We start from the raw sequence: 23,483 nt of genomic DNA, 5'->3' as shown, positions 1-23,483 counted from the left end.
TATTATTCTTAGTTAAAAATGAGAAAACACACTCCAAGACGCTGAGTCTTGCATGGTATGTTAGAGATCTAGGATTTTTCTTTTTTTTTTAAATAGGAGATAGGAAGTAACTGAAGAATTTTAAGCAAGAGAATGACATAATCAGAGTTACATTTTGGATACATTATTCTGGTGGCAGAACTTACCTAATCCTTGGGTGATCTGCCACAGGCAAGAATGAAAATGGATGCTTGTTAGGAGGTCATCATACTGTAGCAAGAGTGATGAGAAACAATACAGGTTAGAATGAAGGTAGTGACATTGTTAATGAACTTCAGTTTTTTAAATTTTTTAATGTGTAAACTTACCATAAGACCTTTCTCAACAGTCTTTCATGCAGCCTTTACAAATATATAATTGACATGCATATAAATCATTTTTGTTTTTCTTGCCAAGATTTGTGGTTCCCTACTATACACACGTGTTTTCACACTGCAGCCTGATTGCTTGTATTAGCTACTATAATGGCTAATGCTCTAATGAAGAGAAGCCAAAGTCAGAAAAAATCTCTCTCACTCTATGTATTTCTCTCTCCCCCTCCCTCCCTCCCTCCTTTCCTCCCTCTCTCTGTCTCTCCCTCCCTCTCTCTCTCCCTCTCCCACTCTCCCCCTCTCCCCCTCTCCCCCTCTCCCTCTCTGTCTGTTTCTCTCTTTCTCTCTTTCCACTGACTGAAATATTCCCACATTTCAGTAGGAGGGTAGGGAAAGAGAAATAAGCAACATTTTTTATCCAAATGAAAAAAAAATATGGCACACAACACTTCCACTCCCATTCTTTAGCGAGAACTTAGTTATGGCACCAGAACTAGCTGCAAGGTAAGCAGCTAGTTTCCAATAGGGCAGTTATATGTCTATAATGAAGAGAAAAAAGGGATTTGAAATGGCAACTGAAATTGTATAACAAAAGTCTTCCTTACATTTTTCTATATCATTCTCATAAGTACAATTTTTCAATTATTTTAATTGCCACCCAAATAAACTTTAAACCCTTTCTCCTATTATTCAAGTCCTGTTTTATCTGACTCTTTCCTACATACAAGGTATCATTTCCTGTTGCTGTCATTTAAACCTTATTGTTTTAGTAAATATATATAAATAAACAAATCCCCCCTTCCTCCTTTCCCTTTTTTGCTTTATGCTTATATTTTCTGCTAGATTGCAATGCATTCTGACCTCCAAAAACCCTAAGCCTGCATATCTTCTAGTCCCATATTTGTTTCCTCTGCTACAGAGTCTGACTTGATCCCACCAACGAGAATAACTCTTCTTCCATTGAGCATCTTGAGATCTTGACATACATCACTTCATAGGTGTTAATCATTTGATTTTTAAAAAATTTAAGCACTTTTATTATTGAATATTGCACATATGCAAAGTAATATATAAAAATAAATGTGATAGATTGTTGCAGTAATAACCCTCAATTTGTTTGTGCCTCTTGTAGCTGTGTTTTTGTGTAATTATCTCCCTCTGAGGTAAAAATCACATATACACTTTTAAAAATTTATAAGATTAGATTTTTAACTATCATTTATACTAAGAAGTAGCATTATAAACATCTCCCTGACCTATTAAATACTTTGCCATAATTTTGGGATAGCCATTATCATGAATTTTAATATTTTTAACCATTTCCTTGCTATTCCTTAATGTACATACATATTTGCCTAAAATATTGAGTTTTGCTGTATTTTGAGATTTATAAAAATTACATCATACTATACGTAATCTTCTATCATATACTTTATTTCTAAAACATTATGTTTGTGGGATTCATCTATAGAATTGTGATGAATTTATTTTCACTGCTATATAATGTGATATATTTGTCCATTTTCTACAGATAAATATCTGTGTGACATCCATATTTTTATTTATAACATACGCATATATATTTTTTATTCTCCAAGATAAAGAGTTTTGCCATAAACCTTCTTGCATAATTTCCAGGTTCAGATCTCCAGAAGTGTTCCAAGGCAAAAATTTAGGAGAAGAATCCTTAGGTGGTATGTGTGTGAATGCTCTTCTTAACATTTTTATATTTATGGCTTTCAAAATTATTTTACCAATTTATATTCCCACCAGCAACATAATACACAATAATATTCTCTTCAACCATGTTAAAACATTCTTTAAAAATTATTTGCCAATCCAGTGTGTATTGTGACATTACTTTGGTCTTTGTCTTTTCATAAATGTTAGTGGAGTTGAACATTGTTTTATATATCCCTTGGCCATAACTGGCTTGATAACGATTATTTCAAACAGATAAAGTATTTTTCTTTCTAATTGATTGTTTGGCACTCTTTATATCCTTATGAGGAGATGCTTGAAAGAAAAAGTAAGAAAACAGACTTCTGCAATGTGTTCATTCTAGTTTAACACACAGCCAACTTGGATAAGCTCTTTCAAATCAGCTCCTACAACATTATCTAGGATGTAGCATTTCCTATGAGAGCTGTTAGAAACCTTGAATACTAAAACAGATAAAATATGAAGCATTTTAGAAGACTTCTTCAGGCTCTAGAGACAAGGCTTGAGGTACTGATGTTCAAAACTAGTAAAGCTGAAATAAGAGGAACCAGCACAGATTTTAAAAATGCATCCAAAAATTCTACATATTTTATTAGTATTGTCACAGAACACATTATTATGTCTAATAATAACATATCTTATCCCAATAATATGTTCCACTTACAGAATGATCACACTAATACTGCAACATCTAGAAGTGTTTGGATTAATATTAACATTGTTTCCCCATGACACAAATTCTTCTGGACTAGTACTTAGTATTCTTTGGAAAACAAACTTTCTTGATAACTAGGTCTTAATGCAAAAAATATAGCAAGTTTACAAAAAGAAAGTAGATGTAATTTTAGCACAAAATAAAGCTGTGTAAACCAAGTAAATCTTAAGAATATATAAAGGACCTTAATCAAAAGTAAGGCAGAACTATCTTGTCAATGGTGAGAGATGAGGGTGATCAAATACTAATATCGCTTCTGCAAAGGGTTTTCCAAAGTCTTTTCTTGGAGAGCCATCTTAATGTTCAGTGGTATTTTAAATCAGAGACACCTTCTTTATGTCTCTCCTAAACCTTTTATGCTACAATTTAAGCTCTTTTTTTTCTCACCACATATACAGTATTGGTGAAAAATATGTATTACTTTTTTGTTTTTCATTAAAAATTCATATTCATGTAGCATTTATATCGATGAAATGTTATACGAATGTTCCCAGATGTTTAGCTTCATTCTTTTATATTTTTTCCCTCACTGCTGTATTCATTTTCCCAAAAGCTCCTTGGACTACCTGAAAGTTTCAGCAAGTGAAGACATTTAGTAACTAGTACCTAGATTTTATTTTCTGAAAAACATATAGAGATTTCCAAATGACCCTTCTCATTAAACAGAGATAACTTCATTCCTAAAGTCCTGTGGCATAAGAAACATCCCCAGCACTATGCTGATGGACTTCACCTCAATACCTGTTTTCCACAGGTAGACCCTGGTGTGATTTAGCTGAGCAGTAAAAGTTGGAGGAGGGTTCTTATTTACTTCCAGTACTTCGCACCTACAGTAGTAATCTCACTGATATGGTTTTAAATGCCATTACATGCTGATGACTTACAGATTTATATCTCTGGCCAGTATGTCTCCTGCAACATCAGGACTTATATTTCTAACTGCTTTCTGGGCATCTCACTCTGACATTAACATGCCCATAACCAAGGTCTCAACTCTTTGGAACAATTCCTTTCTGTCCTAGACTGAAACTAATAAATGATTCCTCCTTCTTTCCAGTTACTTGAGCCATTTTAACAGGAATTCTTAACTCACTTTAGATGTTTGTCCCCCCAAATCTCATGTTGAAATGTGATCCCCAGTGTTAGAGGTGAGGCCTAGCAGGAGGTGTTTGTGTCATGAGGGCAGATGCCTCATGAATGGCATGATGTCCTCCTGGTGGTTCTGAGTTCAAGCAAGATCTGGTTGTATGAAATAGTCTGGGACCTCTCTCTCCTCTCTCTTGCTCCCTCTCTTGCCATGTAACACACTGGCTCCCCTTTTTGCCTTCTGCCATAAGTAAAAGCTTCCCAAGCCTTCTCCATAAGCCAAGCAGATGGTGCCATGTTTGTATAGCCTAAATAACCATGAGCCAAATAAACTTTTCTTTAGAATTCACCCAGTCTCAGGTACTTCTTTAGAGCAATGCAGAGTGGAATAATACATTCACTCTCTTCTCACACCCCATTAACATACCTTATCAACTCTGCCTGTGAAATATTTCCAGATTCCAATCACCTCTCATCACCTCTGCCATTACCATGCTAGTCCAAGTTATCCTATTTTCTAGGCCTGGCTTATTTCAGTGTATTCTAACCTGCCCTCCTTTCTTTCTGCCTTTACTGTAACACCCAGTATTCTCCTCACATGGCCAGATTCCTTTTAAAATACAAGTCATGGCCTCTTCTGCTCAAAACCTCCAAATGGCTATGCATCTCTGAGTAAAAATTCAAAGTCCTTCCAGTGGCCTTCAAGATCCTATACAACCTGGCTTCCTGCTATCAGCCTACACTTGTGTTCTTCCTCTTTTCCCATCAGTCGCTCTGCATGACCACAATGGTCTCCTTGCTGTGTTTCTAACATGCCAACCATATTTCTGCAATCGTTGCTATCTTTGCCTGAAATGCCCTTCTCATGGATATCTACATAAATCATTCATTTTGTCTCTATGCCCAATTCTGTATCACCACTATGTGAATTAGGCAACACTTTCTACCTTGATGGGAGGCTTTTTTTCCGTCTTATAATTTAGAAAAACGAAATCATCCTGTGGGTTTCATATTGCATTTCTTGTTTTATCTAGATCAGCATACTCTAAAAGTGAGAGATGCTTGGGGTCTATTGGTTTGAAAATAAGGAAATTAAATCCCCTCACTTTCTCAATTTTGGTGATATTTCTATTAGATGTGCTATTTATTTCCCATTAAACCATAAATTAGGCCATTTTCCAATTATTTCTAAACCATTTATTGAGCATCAACTCTGAGAATATCTTTGTGATAACTTTTTGAGGAATTGATAAATTAATGAACATGCTAAGATTTCCTTATCTTTCAATGTAGATGGAGTATATTTCCAAATAACTGTAACTGACGTAATAGGATGATGTGAAGCATGTATCAAAATAAGAGTGCTATAGTTATTTATTAGAGGGATTAAATACACATGGTTGGTGTATTTGGTCATTTTGAAGGAATTCACAAATGAGAAAAGTCTCTAGGAATCAACAGAATATCAGCAGGCAAAACTTAGAGAGGACATTACTGGTGAATTTAAAAAAATGTTTTCAAGGTGCGTTGGGGGATACAGAGTAGTTAAACTTATTTTCACTTAATAACAGCCCTCAATAATAGAAGGTTAGTGTGAGATCAGATCCATTGGGCCCCTATGTTCAATAGTCAATATTTTTCAAATATTTCCTCTTTCTATCATGACATCCTTGGAGAAATGTTTGCCATCTCAAACTATTTAAAGTCCTAAGTAGAACACCTTAGAAAGGCTTATTGACCTCAAGATGTATTGTTTGGCACAATATTGTTGACTTTCACCTTTAAAACAAGTAATGGTCAAATAACCAGCCACTATGTAACACGTGTCTTTGCTCCTCCGTCTTCCTCCATGATAGTGAAACCTCCCCAGCCATGTAGAACTGTGAGTCCCTTAAACTTCTTTCCTTTATAAATTACCCACTCTTGGGTATGTGCTTATAGCAAAGTGAGAACGGACTAATACACCTGTCATATTTGCTTGAAAATAATGTATATTCTGCAGTGTTCTATATATGTCCATTAAGTCATATTCGTTAATAAGGCATCTGCTGTATTCTCAGTAATCTTTTTTCCTGTTAATCCATCAATAAGTTCGCTAAAAATCCTTCACTAAAATTGTACACTTTTGATTTATCCTTATAGTTCTAACAATTTATAATTTATTCACTTCTAAAACATAATATTAGGTACACTTAAGCTTATTAAACTTAAAATAAGAATGATTGAAAACCTTATCAATATGTGTTGATCTTCATTGTCTCTAGTAATGATTGTTTTGTGTTAAAGTGTAAACACACTTTATACATATGATTAAGTCAGAGTTTTTGTTTGTTGTTGACTATTGCTGTCCTGATATGTATTTCCCTTCATTTTACTTTAAACTTTTCTGTGGTTTTGGGTCTTTAAATAACATGTAGCTACTGGTTGAAGTTACTATTTTTAAATCTAATATGGTAATAGTGACTTTTCAATCCACTTACATTTAACATTTTATGAGATTATCTGGATGTGTTTTGGGCCGGGTGGGGGGAGGCAGTGGTGGGGTCAGGGTCTTACTCTGTCACCCAGGGAGGAGTGGCATGATCAGAGTGCACTGCAGTCTCCATCTCCTAGGCTCATGACATTCTCCCACCTTAGCCTCCCATGTATCTGGGACTACAGGAACATGCCACAATGCCAGGCCAATTTTACATTTTTTAAGTAGAGATGAGATCTCACTATGTTGCCCAGGCTGGCCAAACTCCTGAGCCCAAATAATCCTCTCTCTTTGGTCTCCCAAATGCTGGAATTACAGATGTGAGCCACCACACTCGGCCTGGATTTCTATCATATTACTCTATGCAACATTTCTCCCTTTTAATGTGTCTCTTGTTATCTTTTCCTCCTCCTTTTTTTTTTTTTTTTTTTTTTTTGTGACAGAGTCTCGCTCTGTCACCCAGGCTGGAGTGCAGTGGCTGGATCTCAGCTCACTGCAAGCTCCGCCTCCCAGGTTCACGCCATTCTCCTGCCACAGCCTCCCAAGTAGCTGGGACTACAGGTGCCCGCCATCTCGCCCGGCTAGTTTTTTGTATCTTTTTAGTAAAGACGGGGTTTCAGCGGGTTAGCCAGGATGGTCTCGATTTCCTGACCTCGTGATCCGCCCATCTCGGCCTCCCAAAGTGCTGGGATTACAGGCTTGAGCCACCGCGCCCGGCCCCTTTTTTTATTTTGTTGAAATAATTGCATTTTATCACATTGCAATTACTGGTTTAGAACAGGGGTCAAAAATCTACAATTCAAGGACCCAAATCCAATCCAACACATCTTTGTAAATAAAGTTTTATTGTAATATACCTACACTCGCTCGTTTAGGTATTATTTATGTTGCTTTCACACTACAGATGCGGAGTAGAGTAGTTGGAATAAAACTACAAAGCCTAAACTATGTACCGTCAGGTCTCTACAGAAAAAGCGTGCTGACCCTTATTTAGAAGATATATTGCGAGACTCCGTCTCAAAAAAAAAAAAAAAAAAAAAAAAAAGAAGATATATATTGTTTTTCTGGTCTTTTATCTTTGCACTTAAAACTTTACCATGAATTCTGAGGCCAAATCAAATTTAATCATCACCATCGAGTAAAATGCAAAACATGTATTTTTAGTCATCTACCTTCTAGCATATAGTCCATAGTTTCACTGTTTTAAACTCTGTGTTAACTCTTTAAACACTATTCTAACTCTACTCTGCTTTTTAAACTATGGTTGTTAAACGATATTTATTTTAATCTATCCCCCATGTTTACTATTTTTTTACTTATCATTTTTGCATATATTTCCTTTTGAACTTTCTTTCTTCCTGAGGTATAGCCATTAGCAGTGGCTTTGCTATTAATGATAAATTCTTTTTCAGTTTCCGTTTTATTGTCTCAAAAATGTTTTAATTTGCCCTAACTATTGAAGATAGTTTTGCAGGACATAGAATTCTAAGTAAGTTATTTTTCCTTATCAATTTAAAGACAGTAATTATAAGTTGACTGACTTTGAAGTTGAGAAGAGTTTGATTGAGATGCGTACTGTTAGCCCAAAAATTGTCCCCAATTTTCTGGAAGACTGATTAGATGGATGTTAGATCTCCCTTTAGTCCCCATGTACTTTTAGTTCTCTGTTAGATTTTCCATCTCTATCTGGCTCAATGCTGCCTTCTGGATAGTTTCTTCAGATCTGTCAGCCAGCTCACTATCTCTTTTGTTCTTGATATCAAAACCACTATTGATCACATCCAATAAAGTTTAAAGATTTTTCTTCTTAGATGTTTTATTTAGTCATTTAAAATCTTTTTATACTTATGTTTTTATTCTTTTTGAAAAAATCACATAAAATATACTTACTTATATTCTATATCCAATAATTCAGTAAACAAGACAGTTACGAGTTTGGTGTTAGCATTTTTTCTTATACCTCTTATAGTGCCTTGTTTGTACATTTATTGTGATACTTTTTGTTTGTTTGTTCCTTTGGTTGTTTTGGTGTGAGCTTATATTCCTTAGTGTATTTTCAGTGGGAGTTCCTTGGGTCACAGGTTAAATGTCAAGTTCCAAAAGAGAAATTTTGCATTTGCTTCTCTCAAATGCTTTTTCAGCTTCACTAATCAGATCAGAGACTTTTAAGACTTACATTTATGCCATAACTGCACACGAGTATATGTGTATGTGTAGATGCCATACATAGTGTGACTTCTAGTCTGTCTCTTGTCGCACGGAAAGGTCATTGAAACCAAAGCTCCGGGCAAATAGAAATCAGAAAATGCTACTAATGCAGTACTCATTTCTCCCCTGTACGTGTGTGTGTGTTGCTAGAGAAAGTGATACGTAGTCTAAGCTCTCTTATTGGGCTTATGCTCAAGTTTGAGAATTTTTCTCCTACTTTTTTCTGCAGATACCTGAAAGAAAATATAGTCCAGCTTTTTAAGTAAGTTCTATATTTAACTATATAGTATTATCCGCAATGAACTTATATATATATAGCTTAAGTCTCACTAAACTCTTGAGTTAGGTCCTGTTTCCAGACTGACGAATTCTTGAGGCTCTTTATGCAGTATTAGCTACTTTATTTTCTTCTCTATAATTTGCAGAAGTTGAGGATCTACTGTATCTACCCATCCCCTACTTTGACCTTTCAGATTTGATTTGATTTGATTTGATTTGATTTGATTTGATTTTTGAGACGGAGTTTCGCTCCTGTTGCCTAGGTTGGAGTGCAATGGCACGATCTCAGCTCACTGAAACCTCTGCCTCCCAGGTTCAAGCAATTCTCCTGAGTCAACTTCCCAACTAGCTGGGATTACAGGCATGTGCCACCACAATCAGCTAATTTTTTATTTTTAGTGGAGATGGGGTTTCACCATGTTGGTCAGGCTGGTCTCAAACTCATGACCTCAGGTGATCCACCCACCTCAGCCACCCAAAATGCTGGGGTTACAAATGTGAGCTACCACGCCTGGACCAGAATTGATTTTAGGCTAGCTGACTTAGTGAAGTTGAAACAAGGATGCAAAAGTTAACATGCATGCTTTTGATTTTTGAAATTTCTTTGTAATTTTTAAAGGCTATATCTGATGTGACTTTTCCTGCCTTTGAAATCTGTCTTTAAAACAGCCTTTAATAAATATCACAATAGACTTTTAAAATCTGGCAGAGCCTTTGCTATTTAAAATTGCTAACTTGGTTACAGCATCATTTTCTACTTAAATAAGCATTGACATTGATTGTTACTTTTTGTACTTTCTCTTCAATTATGATCTTAAAGAAACTTGATAAAACACAGATGTATACCTGTATACCAACAATTTTTATGCTTTATCAGCAAAGGCATCTTCACTTCTAACTTTAAAAACTTCCAGACCAAAAAAAAAAAAAAATTGTGAAAGGAAAAATAGGTAATCCGAGATGGAAATTAGATAATAGTGAGCACTGGACTGAACAGTTATTAGATGGTTACTTGTGTTTGGGAATGAGGATTTCTTCTGACTTGAATGGAACTGCAACATAAGCTAATTATTCATCATAAATGTCTTGGGAGATGGTATCTGCCAGCTTGTGAAGTACCCAGTAGACTCTGGCTTGGGTTTGATGATGATGATACAAGGATTATAAAATGACAGTCCTTAGTTGAGAAAAAAATAATTTTGGATTTTCTGCCTGTGTTTTCTTAATTTCTTTAATGTAGACTATTTATTTTTGCCTTAGTTTTAAAGAATTTGAATATTTATGATTTATGCCATTCTATTTCCAAAAAGGATTATGGCCACTTTACAGAATAAAAAAAAGTATAAAGCAGAAAAATTAAAAATAATCAAAAAAACAAGTACATCATTAACAAACTAAAAAGATCTGAATGAAGATCTGTTAAAATAGGCCAAATTATTCTGGTTTCTGGTAATAGCTTGGGTATCACCAAGTTAATACTAAGAGTTTACTGTAATAGTTATTAGAAAATAATGTGACTGAGTATATGTGCATATTATACACATAGGTAATTCTAGAAAATGCAAAAACACTGATGCCAATTATCTCCCTTCTCATATGAAAAAGAACAAATGAGGTATTTCCCTATCCTAATTTTTTTTGCTATTTTTAAAATTTGTTGTTTGAACAGATTAAGAAAAATCTTTAATTCATGGATTGTTGCTTTGCACATTTAATAGTGAGATAATTAACAACACAAAAAACAATTTTAGCAATTAAGAACAACAAAGAATCATGTGATCCACACTTTGCATTTGATAAATATTCTTATAGTCTCAATTTATGACATACTTACATTTTGTATTCCTTTTAAAGAACCAAATCAAGAACAGCAGAAATTAGCATCTGTTTTATTTTAAAATATGGAAATATATTTAAACAGCACATTTAAAGAATAAAATAATAGACTTCCATTTCTTATTCTCTCAATGGTACACCATTAATCAAAAATATATTACTTAACGTCCCCATTAATATAGTTACTGTCAAATTTTCTTTAAGATAAACTGTATTTCAAAACAACATTTTAATATACCTGAATTACAAACAAAGCCATAACATTTTTGAAGACACTTTTAAGTTTTGTTTGAAAGATCCAAAAGGATGATTAATAAGTGGTGCTTTATGAATATTTTAGATTAGCTGTAAATAAGCCTAACCACAGAGTCACCATAAAATAGCAAGTTCTCATTCTGAAGATCATTCTTCAAAAAGTCAGTGTGTGTTAAAGAAAGGCCTTACAGGGCATTCCAATAGATAGAGAAAATAAATTAATTTTAGAGGGAAGAACACACATGCACACACCCACATAACCCCCCGCCCCAGAACCTTCCTGTTTGGAATTATTTGTGCTTGGAAGAAGGTTTACAGAATCCCTTTACAAAATACGGTTTTCATTGAGCTCACTCTCAAAGATATGAAAAATGAATTTCAGCTGTTCTTCAGAAATGGCAATTCTGTCAAAGCCATTCTGGGACTTTTGGCAATTTCCTCCGGTTCAGTTTCAGAGCTTTTACTTCTAAATAAAATCCCTTGCATCACATCAATCAGCAAACTCAGTTATAAAGGAGAGTTAAAGAAAATGGTTCTGTCGGCATCTTCTGCTCTTGTACATTTTATGCATGCAGTGACTCCTGCCCGTGGGGAGGAAAGTGAAGCCCATGTAAATGTTTATTTATTTCGGACTAGGTTTTTAAATCTAAAAAAAAAAAAAAAAAAAATCTGCAGCAGTAGTGTTCTAGATAATAGGCAGATATGATTTATCTGAGGTAAGAAGGTTGTACTACAGTTAGTGTTAACTTGGAAAGCTATGGACACAGGCTCAAGCCTGTCTTCTGAAGCTTTGAGCTCTTTGCAAAATCTACAATCCACAAGCCAAAAAGGAACATGCTCCTACAGTTACACCAGTTCTATTAAAGCAAACAGTTAAAACAATTATGTGCAATCTTTCAGCTTCTATGTTCTGCCTACTGTTTATTTATTCAAATCCAGTTCAACATTTCACTTTATCTAATGAAGCAGGAACTCTGAAAGAGAAATTGTGTTTATCCAAGCATTTTTGTTTGGGTTGTTATTTTTTTAAGTCTTATTTCTAAATAAATATCCTATCGTGGTTTTCATTGGCACAATATAAATAAATTATTCAATTTCCTTCCACAATATTAAACAGTCAAAGGAGTTCTGTCTAATCTCAGAAAATTATATAAAATTGTATTCGAAAAAAATGTTGAAATGGAATTGAATGGACTCAGCATAACCCATTGAAAATTAGACTAGATGATCTATTGTATAATGTAGTGGCCTATAAATTTTACTGATAAAGCATCCACAAAAGAGAATATATACCTTTAAATAAATAAAAATGACTATATACATGATATTGTACTTAGGAAAATAGTCAAAATGAGCCAGACTAATTTTAGGAAATTCCCCGTTTGTCTGAAAGTATGCTTTTTATTGCAGCCATAAATCTTAATACAGATCTTTTGTTATTATCAATATTTAATATTAGTGGCAGCCACATGAGCGTACTACCATATTTCTATATTTTTTCAAAATGACATTGGAGCTGTCATCAAAGTACAGAACAGAGATGGCATTTAATTTGGTTGGAGCACAACAAGGCTTTGGTACGTGATCAGGAAACATCAGATGAACCTGGGAAAGGAAAAAAAGTTGTGTTTTATTAAGAAATAAAATACACATTTTCTTACAGTTTTAAAATGATATGCTTGTTTTATCACTCAAAATCAGGCACACCGTTAAGCTCATCGCCCTTCTCCCATTTATGTTCCATGACTAGGGTGAGGGACTGAAAGATGTGTTCTTAAGCATTAACACCTGGAATCAACCCACCCATTTCAATTATGTGTTTGAACCTTGAAAAATATCTCACCAAGTAAAGAAAACTTCCTCTATAGAATATTCAGTGGAAGTTTTCCTAGGGAAAGAACACAGCAACTAGCAGTCTGTTGCTTTTAGTTGAAATGACTATTTCTATACTTATCATGAGGAATATGGAAGTTATAAGAAAAAAAATCAATGAAGACACATAGTTGCAGAAAGATTTGGATCTAAGAATTCCCTTTTAAAAGGAAAATTAAACAATAAATCACACATTTTATGCCAACTCTTAATTTTCCATGGTAAAAGAAGCATAAAAATCATAATAAAATAAAATCCACATATAATCCAATACTTGCCTTTAAGCAATGATTTCAGCTCTTTGTAGAATTTTTTTTATCACATTGGCTGGAGTTTAATATCCATATACTTTTTTCTCCCTTGCCTGCCCACTAGACAACTGACAAAAAGCAGGCTAAGCTAAATCAGAAGCAAAGGGCCTAGATGCTTTACAAATGAACATCCACCTCCCCAGAAGCCTAAAAAGGTGTCTGTACATGGAAAGTGAAATGCTTAAGGGTTGATAATAATTTTGATCAGACTGGCAGTCTGCCTATGATTTGAAATAATTGAGCAAAGAGCCAGAACACAGTTCTCCGCTTTCCCACCCACCTATTCTGGCCCTTCCCCCAGAGGAGTTTATGGGAAATCCCACTGATGAGTCTTATGGGATCCACAAAAAGCAAATACAACCTCTTACGGTTTTGGCTGTACAACGTCCTGGCTGAAATGATATAGGAGCCTTGCATGTGGACAGAAACAGCAGGAAAAATGAGGTGACCTGACATTGAAATTTCCTAAGACCTCACAAAACTAAATGTTGGATATTTTCTACAAATTTCTGATGCAGCTTATTTCCTTCATCAGCTTTATCTTCCATAACCCACACATACATGATTGATAATTCCGCTGTTTCAATGGCCTTGGCAGTCTACCGGGAAAAAAAAATGGATTGTTCTTGAATGGTTTCTTAATATATTAGTCACAAACATACTTTCCTCTCTCTTTTTGTTTCATGTCCTTCACAGAACAAACATAAAGCATGCACAACACCAGGAGAAAAAAAAAAAAAGTCAAACTTCCCGGTATGCTCCAGTTTTGCTATGACTTATGTCCTACATCCCAGGGTGGAGATACAGAGCAGACTCTTGTTCCAAGTTTGTGTCACTTTTTTTTAAGTTTGTTTTTTGATACTTTACTACAGCCATAAGAGCTGAACATATGTATTTATTTATTTTAAAAAAGAAAAAATGAGAGAAGGGGGGGTATTTGACAAATGGTATTTTTCAGTAAGTAGGCACTGCTTAGCCTGAGTGAATCTTTGATACATTAGATCCATATCTAAGGAAACAAAAGTCTGCTTTCATAGTCATTGAAATGATGATAAAAAGAGGCAAAGAACTTTCTGAGAAATTAAGTAGCATTACTTCAACTGATAGGAGTTATTCTACGACCTTACAGAAAGACAGTGATCTTGAAGTTCTCTTCATAGGATGAAACAACAGCATTCTTTATCTGATATGCTTTCATGTCAACATGAATTCTCATATACAAAGAGAAAAGTTAACTTCTTAGAAATCATTTTAGTGGTAGAAGTTTGAATGCAAAACATCCATCCCTGCAAAGCCTACCTACTTCCATACTCCCGGAAACAGTATTCCATATAAAGAGAGCTTATATTTACAGATAGCAAAGGTGAAGTCATATCAGACTTTAAAATCCTCCCAGAAATTTACTCTATGCCTTGTATATGGCACTAAAGTAGGCATTCTCACTGGTCATGAATCAATAAAAAGAAGAATTTTTATAAATTGCTTTAAAAATATTTGCTTTATCTTTGTTGCCCTCTAGCCCAAGGTTATTTCCAGTCTTTGATAATGTTCATGCTCTAGTTGTTATAGATTACATGTTTTGGTGTCTAGCTATTCTGTAGTATTTTATGAAGTCAATAAAGATGCCAGTAAATATCAAGTCATTCAAGTATTTGATTTTGCCAGTTCATATAGATGATTGTTTATTAAGAAGGAAACTAGGCCACTCCTTAATTCAGCTTTAAATTTTAAATTAATTGTTGGGGAAATTAGCAAGCTTATAGAGAGTTAAATCTTCACAAATCTTAAGAGTAATTCTTTCTTTTTCCATAAATATGCTTCAGCCACAAAGATAGGTTTTTCTACTATCTACTTTTCTCTTACTGGCATCCACCAATTAATTCCACTCCCATCAAGCCTTGATTCTAAAATAATGTGTTCTCTCCCATTCTTCTTAAATACAAAATTTAAAATTTTTATATTAGCCCAAACATTGATTTAAAATTATATCACATAGTCTGGTATGTCTGCTAGGAGCCTCTCGTTTAGTCTTCTGGAGAGTGTTCCTCTGCCAAATCAATAGGTCAGATACTATGAGGTACATCAGACTCTCAAAAGGTTTCACGAGCTCGTTAGGTAGAATGCAATCAGTTAATAAAGTCAACCTTTCAGAACCTTATTCATAAAAGTAAGCCTAGATTATTAGAGATTTAATCACTGTTAAGTTTCTGAGAGTAAGGAATAAAGAAAAGGAAGTATAATTTCTACTTTAAAGATTACAGGAGAAGGAGGAGAAGAACAATAAGAAATGTCAATTAGTTGCCCATTTGTGTACTACACTGAAGAACTTTTATAATACCAAAGTGTGTTACAGAACATTCTTAAATAATTAAAAACCCACAGATGAAATTTAGTACAGCTATTACTCAGTGTTTTTGCAATGATTACTAATGAATTGCTAGGTTAGAAACAGCCCCGGGGAACCTGTGTGCTTAGTCATACAGTTAATGAAGAAACAGTTCAAGATGACCATTTCATGTTATTACTCCAATTTTCCTAGCTGAATCCTTCTCCATTGTGTAATTGGGATTACTCTAAACCAGCCTGAGTTTCCTGACTATACCCACAGTTGTTACTTCAGCTCTAAAAAGAAACAAATGAGTTTGAGAAGATAAAATAATGCATTAAAAATTGTAAATAGATGCTTTCCTCTAAAACAACTTTTTTAATATGCTTGCATTCTAAGCTACTTTTAATCCTTCAAAACAAAGCTTACCAGAGTCTGAACTATAGCATGATTTGTGGCATTCATATGAGCGTTAAGTGGAAAAGAACATTCTCCATCACAATAAAATGCAGCGTATCCTTCTGGTGCTATAATCCAGTCCTGACACACACACAAAACAAGAAAAAATAGTATCACCAAAGTAAAAATTAAAAAAAAATTCTTAAAAATTATTGAAATATATTGTATCTGAATAGGTTTACATTCCTGGTCCAACAGTTATTCTAATGGAATAACTTTCCCCACACCCTTTAATTTAATTTTAAGCTGAAGTTTAGGACAAAAGTATAAATATTTTCACAAGAAATTGTCCTCTCTAATTACTCCCAAGAGGTAGTTATGTAAGATATTCATAGTATGTATTAAACATGTACGCATGAATAAAACTATTATAAGAAAATAGCATTCTAAATATTGTTTAAACAGGAAATGATGAAGTCTGGAAAGTTCAAGTGAACCCAAAAGAAAAAGGAGAAGTTAATTGAGATTATTCTCATTACTTCTTAAGGAATCATTCTTAGTTTTATAAGTCTGACAACATCCTAAAGCCTTAATATCTTTTCTGCATGCTGTTTTTCTTTCAATTCATTCATTAACTTTATAGTCTCTTTGGAAAAAATGAATTGGAGCAAATTCCTAAAAACTGAACATGATAAATTTCGGGAAGCTAAATAATTGGTACATGTATGGTTGCCTTGATATTTTTCCCACAGAGAAATAAAATTTGGCACAAATGTAAGAATTCTTGAGTTATTCACGTTGAAAGTTTATCATAAATTTTGAATATATTTACATTTTAATAGTATTTCTCAATACAAGAACTGATATATGAGAATCCATTGTAATAAAATATTAGGAGAAACCTTAACATTTCTTTTTAAACTGTCACCATATAAAGCCATTCAAAAATTACTTTGGTGAAATTTTCCTCCTCATCCTGTTTCAATATGCCATCTAAAGATAGCAATACATTTTTAAGTGCAAGAAAAAAAAATGTCTGTCATCTTCCCCATGACAGGGACATTATAGTTGAGGGCTCTATTTCCTAGCCCAATAGTTGGAGACCCTCAGAGGCTTAGTGGAGTTACTTATACTAATATGAACAAATCTTCTATTTATCATAAAATTAAAAGTTTGTAATATTTCAACAACAGCACTTTTTTTTTCTTCCTAAATATCTTAGTGTTCTATGTTTTATTCAACATAGTTTTTTTGTTTCTGAAACCTACTAATCATGTTTCAATGGTAAAAGGTTAATTGAGAAATGAAAATAAAGTGAATAAGCCATATTCTAACTGGTCATGTCAAAAATCATTGGGTATTATTTTGGAAATTTACTGCCAAAGACTATGACTTACTAAGGATTTATGACAATTCAGAAAAAAAGGACCTAAGTTGACTGAAAATTCTTACCTGCCATCCCAGATCCCGGAAGCTCACATAGAGTTCGTGCTTCTTACAGGCTTGTTTTTGCTCACTTGTGTTATAATCTGAAGATAAAAACCACATTTTTAATAAATGGTTGCTTAAAGATATACTAATATTTCTTTTGTGAGATCACTGGTAGGATTTTTTAAAGGGGTTTTATTTGAAGTTGTGGAACATGAATTTCAATCTTAAAGCTAGAACTACTTACTAACCATGTGAACTTCAGTCAAGTTACTTGTCCTGGGTTTCTTCTTCTGTGAGATGTAGACAATACCATTTACCTTATGAAGCTCTAACAAGGATTCTGTTAGGCCATCTGCTTCACAGGGCAGAGTGTGGTGTCTGTCGTTCACTGAGTACCATCTGCTCAACGAATACTTATTAATTCATTCATACTCTAGGGGTAATTAATATATTCATATATATATATATACATACACACGCACACACACACACACACATATATATTTGTGCAATAATTTTTAACATCTACCACAAGTTGAGCTTCTAATCATCCCCCCCAAAATCCTGTCCACCTGTAGACTTCATTCTTGACTGATGGTAGTTGCCTGGGTTAAAAAATAAAAACCAAAACAAAACAAGAATCAAAATAGTTCTGTTTTTTTTTCTTTCATTTACACATCCAATCCATCAGAAAATCTCACACACTATCTTCACTAAGTCCAAAATGCACCTCCTCTCATGCCCTTAATAATTGGTCTTGGTCCAAGCCACCATCATCTCCAGCATGAATTACTGCAATATCCTCATTGCTAGTCTCCTGGCTTCTGCTCTTGCTCCTCTACAGCAAACTAGTCAAGTGGACCTTTTAACAAGTAAACCTAATTACATCACTTCCCTGCCAGTCCCTCTATGGTCCTCATATCACTAAGAGTGGTTATAAGGCTCTCTACATTTTGGTTCCACTATCCCTCTGACTCATTTCCTGTCACTCTTCTTCTCCTTCACCTTGCTCCAGCCATCACACCTTCTTGCTGTTTCACTCACAGTCAGCCTTACTCCCACTTTAGAGGCTTTTCTCTCACTAGTCCCTCTCCCTGGATAGCTACATGGCTAATTCCTGCATCTTCATGTCCTTGCTTAAGCAACATCTCAACAAGGCCTTCACTACCCTTTTAATATTACAACTCTCACCCTGATACACCTGATTTCTCTCACTTTGTTCTGATGTTTTCCCATCTCAATTTTCACTATGCCATTTCTTCATTAATTTATGCATGGCTTCTTGTCTGTTTCCTCCTACTAAGATATAAGCTTCACAAGGGCAAGAATCTTGTTTAGCTCTGTTTTGCTCACTGATGTATCCCTAGTGCCAGGAACAGTGCCTGGCATACAATAAACATTCAAAAAAGTATCTGAGGAGTTAATGGACAAATTTCTCAGAGTGTTCCACAAGGGATTTGAGGCAAGTGAAATACTATCATTACATATTTTGGAATGTAATCTGAAATACCCATAACTTTTTATAATTGTTTTAAATGATTAAATATAAATGCAGAATTTCAATCTTGCACCTGGAATAAAGTAAAACACTGAAGAAACACAGAGATTTATGGAACATTTTTCATTGTTGTCTTATCTGAGGTTTGCTCACATTTTGTACAAACATTGGAAAAACTAGTCCACTTTATTTCTAATATAAAATATTAAATAAATAAAATTAAAAAATAATTTGTTTCACAGTTTTTGTTCAAGTGTCACCTTCCAGTTGAATTACCCTCAACCTCTAACAGAAGTGTAGGCACATTAGAGATCAAAGGAGCCCACCATAGAGGGGCTTACCTCTCATGATTACTTCAAGTAATTATTTGTTTAATGTTAATCTAGAAAACAAGCTAATGATTAAATTTTGAAATCAAGGTATTTTTCTTCTAGGTTATTTATTCCTACTATGCAATTAACTTCATTATCACAGATTAAATAAGTAGATAATGGGAAATGGAGGAGAGAGGATTTATTTCACACTCTACATTCTGGTTCTTTAGGGAAATATCTCCCTTGGAGCTAACTTTGTTCAGGTAACGGACAAATGCACTTTAGCACTAAACATGACATGGATAAATTTCCTCGATCCTTTTTAGAGAAAAGAAATAATTGATTCTACTATTGGTTTGATTTCACAAACTCCTTGGTATACAAAATAGGGGAAAAAAAATGTTAGCTATGCCTTGGACCAAAGGGGTCAGCAAACTTTTTCTTTAAAGAGACAGATTGACCCAGCCACCCTATTACTGGGGATATACCCAAAGGATTATAAGTCATGCTTCTATAAAGACACATGCACACACGTTTATTACGGCACTATTCACAATAGCAAAGACTTGGAATCAACCCAAATGTCCATCAGTGACAGACTGGATTAAGAAAATGTGGCACATATACACCATGGAATACTATGCAGCCATAAAAAAGGATGAGTTCATGTCCTTTGTAGGGACATGGATGCAGCCGGAAACCATCATTCTCAGCAAACTATCGCAAGAACAGAAAACCAAATACCGCATGTTCTGACTCATAGGTGGGAACTGAACTATGAGATCACTTGGACACAGGAAAGGGAGCATCACACACCGGGTCCTATTGTGGGGAGGGGGGGTGGGGGAGGGATAGCATTAGGAGATATACCTAATGTAAATGACGAGTTAATGGGTGCAGCACACCAACGTGGCACATGTATACATATGTAACAAGCCTGCACGCTGTGCACATGTACCGTAGAACTTAAAGTATTAAAAAAATAAAATAAAAAAGAGACAGAGAGCAAATATTTTAGGCTAAGTGGTCCCCCCCTCTTGCAACTATTCAATTTTGCTGCTGTAGTATAAAGGCAACCATAGACAATATGTAAATGAATGGGTGTGGCTATATTCCAGTAAAAATCTACGTACGGATACTTAAATTTGAATTTCATATGATTTCCACATGCTACAAAATATTGTCCTTCTTTTCCAAGCAAACATTTAAAAATGGAAAGACCACTCTTAGTAGGTCATACAAAAACAAATGATAGGCTTAATTTGGTTATTGGGCCTTACTTTTTCCAACTCTGCATTAGATAATAATGGGAATATTTATTCGTCTTTGTCTTAATTGAAAATATTAAATATGAATAACATTGTAGCCAATAACACATACATGTTTATATGAAAAGCCATAAACTACAAATATAGTTATTTGAATTCAATGTTTATAAAAAATGAAGAAAATAAAACCTAAAAGTCAAAATATATCTGTTCCATATATATGTCTTTTTATGCAGGCTAAGTGATGTATATAATATAACATCATATAAATGTAACAAGCAATGAAATTTATAACAGAATCTGGTTCCAAGAGTCTGATTTCATAGAGCATTAGGACCATATGCTTATTCTGTCAGAAATAAAAATTAATGGATAGTGAGTGAAGTAAATGTTGTACCCAAACTAGAAAAGCCTGCAGTTAGGTTTACTCTAAATGCTTGGCAGAACAAGCTGTGGGCGGAAGGGCAAGGAAATTAGATTTATGTCTTTTAAAATACTGATGGGCAGCCTTTAGGAGATTAATATGAAATGGATATAATTCTGTTGTTAATGAACCTGCCTACAAATGAAAAGTCATGGCATAAATTATTAAAATGTTCTACAATCAACACTAGAAAAAGTAAACCAACACGTCTTATCCATAGTGCAGGTGTTATCAATAATACTTCTCTGTTTTGTCTCTTAATGGTAATAATGTTAGGAAGCCAACGCCAAAATAGTAAAAATATCGTTAAATACTTGTGCAAATTTCTTTATGGTCAATTTCTAGATAGTGTATAAATTTAATCTTTAGTTTGATTTTCTTTAATTTTTTTGTCTTACAATAAAATCATGAAAAACAAAATAAATATGTGGAGGTAAAAGTTGGTAAAACACACAAAAAATCCTGAATGTGATAAGAAGAACACTAGTACATTATTGGTGGAAATGTAAATTAATACAACCATTTTTTTGAGGTTCCTCCCAAAAGTGAAAGTAGAGCTACCATATCATCAAGCAATCTCACCGCTGGGTATATATCCAAAACAAAGGAAATCAATATGTTGAAGATATATCTGCACTCCCATATTGCAGCACTGTTCACAAGATTCAGAAGCAACGTAAGTGTCCATCAATGGATGAATGGATAAAGAAAATGTGGTACATATACACAGTGGCTTATTATTCAGCCATAAAAAGAATGAAATTCTGTCAATTAGAGCAACATGGATGAAACTGGAAGATGTTAAGTGAGGTAAGCCAGTCACAGAGAGACAAATATCCCATGTTCTTAGTCATATGTGTAAGCTAAAAAAAAAAAATTGATCTCATGAAGATAAGAGAGTAGAATGGTGGTTACCAAAAGCTGGGAATGGTAGCAGAAAGAGGGGAACAAGAACTGGCTAATGGATAAAAAAAATACAGCTTTTTAAAAAACGTACAGAAGAAATCAATTGTGGTGTTCAATAGCACAGTATGGTGACAACGGTTAACAATAATTAATTCTACATTTCAAAATAACTAGAAGACAAGATTAGGAATGTTCCCAATGCAAAGAAATGATAAATATTTGATGTGATGGATATCTTAATTACCTTGATTTGATCATTACACATTGTATACATCTATCAAAATATTGCATGTACCCCATGAATATGTATAATTATTATGTATCAATGAAAACAAATTCCTGAAATCTGCATAGACTTTCAAAGCTCTGCATAATAGTTACTGACAAAAACAAATAAACATGGGATAGACTTTCTGTGAACTGGACAAGAGACAATCAAGTACAAAAACCTTCATACACCATTTTTTTTTCTTCAGAACATAGTATTAGTTTCTTATGGGGATGAAACACAGATACAGCTATAAAAGCAAATAAAAATTAGAAATAAAATTTAACATTTAACCATGACAACAGCTTAAATGAGCCAAATATGATATGCTGCTGCTTCAAAGCAAAAGAGGAGATATTAGTTTTTTCACTCTTATTTCCCAGAGAGAAAAAGGGAAAAAGGAAGTTGACACCTAAAGCATCAGGACAGAAGACCTTAATTTATTTATAAAAATTTTAAATGACAAATGAATGAAGTACAAGAGTTGAAAAAGCAGGAATGGTACTATCATAATATGAATTTTTATATGATCTTGGGGGTAGAAAAATTCATGATAAACCCAAAAATAAATAACAATCCTACCCAAAGATAAGGGGCTTTAAAATGCTATTGTTGCTCTAGCTCAATCATTATCTTCTATACCCAGTGAATTATTCACTTGAATTTACACACAAGCCAGTAGTAATTACTGTTGTTTATTTTGTAGATATATTAACACAATTTTGTGTTTCTGTAGGTACCAACGTGTGACACAAAACACCACAAAATAACTCTCTAATGTGTTTGCATAACTCTGCTCAGCAAAGTATCCATGTGGATCATGTAATTAACGTCCTCACTTTAGAGCTCCTTCATATAAAAATCTATCCACAAACCTGAATTTGCCAGACACCTCTAAAGGACAGTTTCCTGATGCCTCCTGCTCACTATTTCTACTTCTGACCTCACACTCAGTATTCACTATTTTTGTTAATAGGACCATCAGTCACCTAGTGGCCAGGACAGAAAATTTAGTAAGCTTCTTGATTTTCATTTTTCCCCCTCAGATCCTGTATTAAGTGGATCCACAAAGCCCCATTAGTTGATCAATTTCACTACTTAATCTAGGTGTCCTGTTGGAAGCCCTTTGCACTTTTGCTTGCCTCTTCCTTCCTCAATGTCTTCTTCTGGTAACCTTAGATTCTAAAGTAACACTTTACCCCTGTTCCTCTTTGACGTCTCTGATGATATTCTTTTGGCTTATTTTATGGAATTCCTTTTTCTCCTTTGCCTATACTTACAGTATTGAAGTTCCCCAAGGAGGCTCCATTTTATTATTTTTGCTTTCTTTGTTTCCTGTGGCATTTGGTCAGCCTCATCCTACATCTAACAATTTGGCTTATAGCTACATCTTTTCCCTACACATTCCACTTATTCTCAACACTCCCCTCTCCAGAGTGCTGGGTTATCCATCCTCTTCAAACCCCTGCTGGCCCTATCCCATGTGTTTTGGTTCCTACATCTCTCTCTCCAATCTATGATCTTCATTGCTTGGAGTAT

The 23,483-nt window shown here is 34.3% G+C and overlaps 1 protein-coding gene across 1 annotated transcript in view; it reads right to left on the bottom strand.

The window, feature by feature from the left end:
• Window positions 1-10,530: 10,530 nt before the first annotated feature.
• Window positions 10,531-23,483, bottom strand: part of LOC105479543 (bone morphogenetic protein 5) — a 123,211-nt gene continuing 110,258 nt past the window's right edge. The window contains exons 5-7 of the mRNA XM_011737547.3: window positions 17,288-17,364; window positions 15,866-15,976; window positions 10,531-12,532 (exon numbers count right to left, since the gene is read on the bottom strand). Coding sequence (XP_011735849.1) covers window positions 12,383-12,532; window positions 15,866-15,976; window positions 17,288-17,364 — 338 coding nt within the window. The 3' untranslated portion in view covers window positions 10,531-12,382. The remainder of the gene's footprint in view (window positions 12,533-15,865; window positions 15,977-17,287; window positions 17,365-23,483) is intronic.

Source organism: Macaca nemestrina, chromosome 5 (genome assembly GCF_043159975.1).
Source record: "Macaca nemestrina isolate mMacNem1 chromosome 5, mMacNem.hap1, whole genome shotgun sequence".
NCBI lineage: Eukaryota > Metazoa > Chordata > Mammalia > Primates > Cercopithecidae > Macaca > Macaca nemestrina.
This window is presented reverse-complemented; position numbering and strand designations above follow the sequence as displayed.